We start from the raw sequence: 6,000 nt of genomic DNA, 5'->3' as shown, positions 1-6,000 counted from the left end.
TGAATGTTATCCTTCGATAAAGTTCAAGAAATGATGTCATATGGGACATCATTATGTAAAACGCGTCACGAAAAAGACATTAGAAAGTGATTTACGGATACTTTGAACTAAATACATTATGTTGTTTGTAATTAAAACACTTTTTTTGTAATGTGTTGGGTTTAGTAATAAATAACAGTCACAAGGTTGGTATAAAATAATATAAAGGAAGCCAAGACAAATCTGTCAATATGTATCTTCTACTGGATATGTGAGTAATTAAACTAAATGCTATTAAATGTAAACAACATACATAACTATGACAATGAAGATAAACAAATATTTGTAATGTAGTGTGCATCAATATATGGGTTGTATTATACATGTAATAGGTAATGCTTGAAATAATGAAGCTGGGACTTCACATACTAGATTCTCAATACACAATAAGTAAGGATTCTTGTATGCTATGTAAATAAGTGTATCACTTGTAGTACATAGCACTATGCACCTTGGTCAATAAAAGTATTAACAAAAACAAACGGTAATTTCTCAAAATAATATTAAATAAAAAGTTTAACAACACCCGAGCATGAAAATATATGTTATTAGGTGTGAAAAAAACAGAAGAAAGTTTACAAATATATATATTCACAAACTAGGTTTCTTTTACATTGGGATCTTTCACATTGGATTTTTTTATTTTATTCTTTTTGTTGTTGTTTTTTTAGGGGGAGGGGGGAGGTGGTGGCAATACTGAACATTACTAAAAGAATTTAATGTATATACAACAATCAGTCTTGTTTCGCTCTAACTTTATTTTATATGCTGTCAATGTGTTGCTCAATTTGCAATTCTGACACCATGTCCAGCATTTAAATGTCGACCAAGATCAGTAGTAATTCTGTCGTAATTTCAGTTCAGGCATCCATATAGGGATCATTGTTTTGTGACAGACACAATTGAGTCACAGATGGATTAATTGTGTTCCATTCCCAGTTTTCATGCACCGGTTCTACAATCAGCTGTTGGGGAGATCCTTTCTCGGTGGTAAACACAGAGGACGTGTCACACAGAGAGCTGTTGGTTGAGGGGTTGCTCTCCATGGAAACCTGGTGCTGAATCTGTCGGCTTTGCAGCTGTGGTGGCGACATCGATTCTGTGCCATCGGATTGTGAGGAAACCTGGGATCTTGGCGAAACAGAATATTGGTTTGAGTCAGCAAAATTATCAGTGCCGGACAGTTGATTCTGCGTAAAGTAACAGGTCGGTGAAGGTCGTCGTGTGCTGGTTGTCTCCAACAATAGTAATGATCTCAGTGGTGACAGGCCACTGCTGCCCACTGCCACTTAACAGGCTAGACTGTGTTGTATTAGTGGGATCAAATGACAGACTCCCATAATCCCGATTTTGGGCAAACCGATTTGTTTCCGGACAAGAGGTATTGATTCCTGCAACTTGTGACTCTGGCAAGCTTTTTAGGATGTCTGATGAGATGGTAACTTTTGGCAGCTCTAACTTGGGAATAGACTGTGTGTTGAAGTTAGAACACACTCCAGGATTTTCTGAGACGATGCCGCCACTTGTTGAGCCATGTGATAACCGTGTTCTTTTCAGACTAGCTTTGGTTGGAACTCGCTGAAGATTAGACTGTCTAGCAATTAAAGCTGCATCAGATTTCATAATTTTTGTCAAATGTTGTCCATTTGTGTCAACACTGCACCCTGCAAGACAAATATAATGTATCAGTTGCACATTCTTGCTGTAGTAAAAAAAATTAAAAATTTAACTTTAAAAACCTCCACCTACAACTGAAATGTTTTTAAAAACATGTTGAAAATCTATTTTCATCAACCCTCGACAAGAACAAATTATAACAAGGCATTGGAAATGTTACAAATGCCTTTGAGATTACGCGATCCTATTCCTGTACGTAAAGTTTCATGAAAAATTCAGTCAGAAGAGTGGTGACGTTATAATCTCTATTTTTATTAACAGTGACCTTGACCTTTGACACAAAGAGGTGAAACATGAACGTGTTCATGATGTCCTGATCCTACTCCCTATATATGAAGTTTCATGAAAATTTACTAAGAAATGAAGTTGCTAGAGTAGTGGTGTCATAACTTCTATTTTTATTAACACTGACCTTGACTTTTGAAAATTTTCAAGATATCATGATCCTATTTCTGTGTGTGAAATTTCATGAAAATCGGATGTGAAATGAAGTGACATACTTGTATTTTTAGTAAGTGACAATGACATACTTGTATTTTTAGTAAGTGACCTTGACCTTTGACACACGAGCCGAAATAAAAATTCATTCAACATATCATGTTCCTCTTCCTGCATGTGAAGTTTTATGAAAATTGGATGAGAAATTAAGTCGTTAGAGCAATGATATATTTCTATCTTTAGTAAAAGTGTCCATGACCTTTGTTGCAGAGATGTGAAATGCAAACTCGTTCAATATATCATTATCCTATTCCTATGTGAAGTTACATGAAAACAAGAGCAATGATATCATACAGGCAAAACACCATATCCCCTCTTTGCAAGGAGATAACAATGTATCATTTTAATATTAATTGATGATGTAGGGTACTAAAATAATCATTCCAACTATAGTGTTCAAAATAAACACTTGTCCATTTGTCTTGGTAAGTCAAATTCTACTCAGACAAGCAAATTGTCCGGTGGACTAGAGAAAAATTCTGCTTATTTCTATCGCTGTACTATTTTAATGTTTAATCACATTAACTACCATTTTAATAGGATCATTTTAATATAATATTCAGTTATGATGTTGTATACCATTCCAGTGTCAATCATGACAAAGGCTACTGCAATAAGCATTCGGATGATTAATTGTCCCCAACTTATTTTCCAGTTTCAGTTAAAACAGGACCAACCCATTATTTCAAATCTTGGCAGAGTAGTGTTGTCGTCGTCTTGTAAAAAATTGGGGATAGTTGCAGTGGAAGGATCTCTCTGGGTAACGGCTGTTTTGTCCTTGACTCTTGAGACTCTGTTGGTCTGCTTCATTCTAGGATTGTTGGGGGTAACTAAAGTTGTTTCACTGTTGGCCAACATTTTAACAATGTCTGTTTCATGCTTAACTTCGGTACTGTGGTCCACCAACTGAAGTTTGCTGCAAAACAGGAAAGTTAATTTTAAACAACTGATACTTAAAGGATATAAAATGAGCTTCCATTTCGTATCATGTTTATGTCCGAAGTGAAATCAGAGTTCAACAAATCCGCTAGCCCAACGCCCGTGGCTAGTGGTTTTTAAGTTCGGGCTAGTAAGATTGTGTGGGTTTTTTCTTCTTTTTCTCTCGGCTGAAATTTTGTTTAATAAACTTAATTGTGACGTTTGTCATCGAATAATAACAACAACGCAATCAGTATATAATAATAATCCACTTGAACTAGGTCTGCAAACTGCAGCAACATGCTATCTCTACATCGTCACAGTTACAGCATGCATTGTTTACTTTTCCCTTTCAAGTTTCTGGCACAGAAAATAAATTTAATGACATGCGTGTTTTGATTGGTTGGACACGTCACATGGTAGTTAATCTCGCACATATGTTTTAGGCTAAGAACTTGAAAATCACCAATCGCGACGACAGGTTAATCTCAATCAAGTAAACCCCAGTCATGCTTTGAATTTCAGTGTTTGTTTTATTTACCTATTGTTTTCTAATTTAACACTTCGCTTACATATGGTTATCGGCAACCAGGAAAACAATATGTGGAACAATTTGAGGGGAAAAAGACATATATTCAGAACCATATACTAAAAGAATCCTTCATATGTGTCCATATGGGACATTGCTATTCCACCCAAAGCTACATAATTTGTTGTTAGGGATGAGGCTCGCCGAGTCCCTGACATCATATTATGTACCCAAGGGTGGAATAGCCCTGTCCCACATGGATACATAATGGAGGATTATTTTTCTCCCATCCAGTAGATGAAAAACAAGCATTTTGGGAAAACGTGAAAAACCTACTTTTTTTTTTTTTTTATCTTACAATAAAATAATCATTGAAAAGATCGTACCCAAAAATGGTTTATACTAAAAGTATAAACCCAAAATGATAATATAATTTCATTATGACAGCAGGTTTCCTTGTTTTTATGAAATATAAAAAGCATTTCTTGCATTACTTTGCCGTTTACGTGATGTCATCCAATGTTAATATCAGCTCAAACTATATAAGTCACGTGGTAATGCAAGACAAATTTATTCCGCATGGGCTGACGTCATGGAATATGCCTGTCTTGCATGGCTAGGGATGAGAGAAATATAATTATGTGAAAATGCTTCAGCAGTACTCTCAGAATGCTTGTTATTAACAGAAATATTAATGAATTAAAGCCATACCTTAAACTGAGACCCAAAAATTGCTCCCAGCCAGGATATTGAGAGGTTGTGCTTTTGTTATCTAAAAGAGAAAACATATTTATAAAATGTGAAGGCAAAATATTAAATTTGCGGGAAATTTGTCAACATCTGAAAACATACATCCTCCAAGTTTTCATTTCTATTGAATTTGTATTGCTGTCCAATGAAATACACAGCAAATGCTCTTTTCTAACCCTGTATAAACATTCGAAATAATATTTGAGTTTGATACCACTGTAAGATGTAGACTAGTGGAGCCTTTTCACATCTAAAATTACATACAAAAGACCCCAGAGTTTGCAACTGGTTACAATCAACACCTGTCAACACCTATGTACGGAGCTTTGTCGGGGTCGACTCTTCGAGTGTCCCAGTCCGAAGCAAGAGACTTTTGTGCAATACAAACTGCTTAAAATAGCATAAAATATACTGAAATAATCTATAAATGTATTTATTGTTGACTGTTCAATGTAGTCTATCCAATAATATAAAAGGATTTTAAATTAACAAAAGGTTTCCCACTTTTTTGTTAGCAAGTGGGAGTAAGCAGAACAGCTACATGTACTGGTTATCGCAAGAGCCAATAGAGGTCAAATTTCGTCCAATTTGATTACCACTGTAACATGATGTAGAAACGCTAACGTGCGATCTTTTATTATTTCAGGACCTTTTTCACATCTAAAATTATTCATAATACCATTTTCAAATTGTTTAAAATTTTTTCACTGATGTTATGTTTTTTTTATTCCTTTCTTTTTCTTTTTTCCCCCTCTCCCCCCCCCCTCCGTTAATGTCAAGCGGACCGTATTTTTCCCACCCCTGATATATATATATATATATATATATATATATATATATATATATATATATATATATATATATTACAGTGGACTCTGTCTAATCCGGATTCTGTGTAATCCGGATCTCTGCGTAAACCGGTCCATTTCTAAAGCCCTGTCCAGCTACCATTTATCTCTTAGGTATAAATCTCTGCCTAATCCATACTCTGTCTATTCCGGACTGCGGATCAAAAAACAAGAAGGAAAGAACCTTTCATGCATTAATTACCTCAGTCTACACCGGACTGAACGACGGGCTGCTTAATTAGTTGAACAATGATCATCAATTGCCAAGTAATCAGGATGCCGTCGCAATATCAAATACAAAATGTAATCACACTCGTGTGAAGTTTACTCTTTTCAAATAATTTCGTACATACGAATAAATAATGTTTTAGGAAATAAAATGAAATTTAATCTAGTACAAATATTAGAACGACCAGAAACACGTTTAATATGCAGCCACTAATATTTTATGCAGAAAAATATATTTGATATGTAATTACAATCGTTAAAAAGTCTCTGTTAGTGGATAACATCTTAAAAATTGCAGCAAACTCAGGAATGTCCCTTTAGGTATATTTTTTTTTATGTCTGTGAAATAATCGATTGCAAGTCTGGCTTATATGACTGTGTTTCCCAACCATCCATGGGTTCAAATGTCATTGTTGATTGCGAGTTGTCGAACCACAACTCAAGATGAACTCTGTTTAAACCGGTCCTCTATGTAAACCGGACTATTTCGACGGTACGAAGTGAGACCGGTTT

The 6,000-nt window shown here is 35.1% G+C and overlaps 1 protein-coding gene across 1 annotated transcript in view; it reads right to left on the bottom strand.

The window, feature by feature from the left end:
- Nucleotides 1-782: 782 nt before the first annotated feature.
- LOC121384749 (signal transducer and activator of transcription 4-like) overlaps nt 783-6,000 on the bottom strand; it is a 43,934-nt gene continuing 38,716 nt past the window's right edge. The window contains exons 18-20 of the mRNA XM_041515289.1: nt 4,373-4,433; nt 2,892-3,130; nt 783-1,703 (exon numbers count right to left, since the gene is read on the bottom strand). Of these exons, the coding sequence (XP_041371223.1) occupies nt 1,210-1,703; nt 2,892-3,130; nt 4,373-4,433 (794 nt within the window). The 3' untranslated portion in view covers nt 783-1,209. The remainder of the gene's footprint in view (nt 1,704-2,891; nt 3,131-4,372; nt 4,434-6,000) is intronic.

This window comes from Gigantopelta aegis, chromosome 10 (assembly GCF_016097555.1).
Source record: "Gigantopelta aegis isolate Gae_Host chromosome 10, Gae_host_genome, whole genome shotgun sequence".
Lineage (NCBI taxonomy): Eukaryota > Metazoa > Mollusca > Gastropoda > Neomphalida > Peltospiridae > Gigantopelta > Gigantopelta aegis.
The sequence above is the reverse complement of the archived record's forward strand: the minus strand, read 5'-3'. Positions and strand labels throughout refer to the sequence as shown.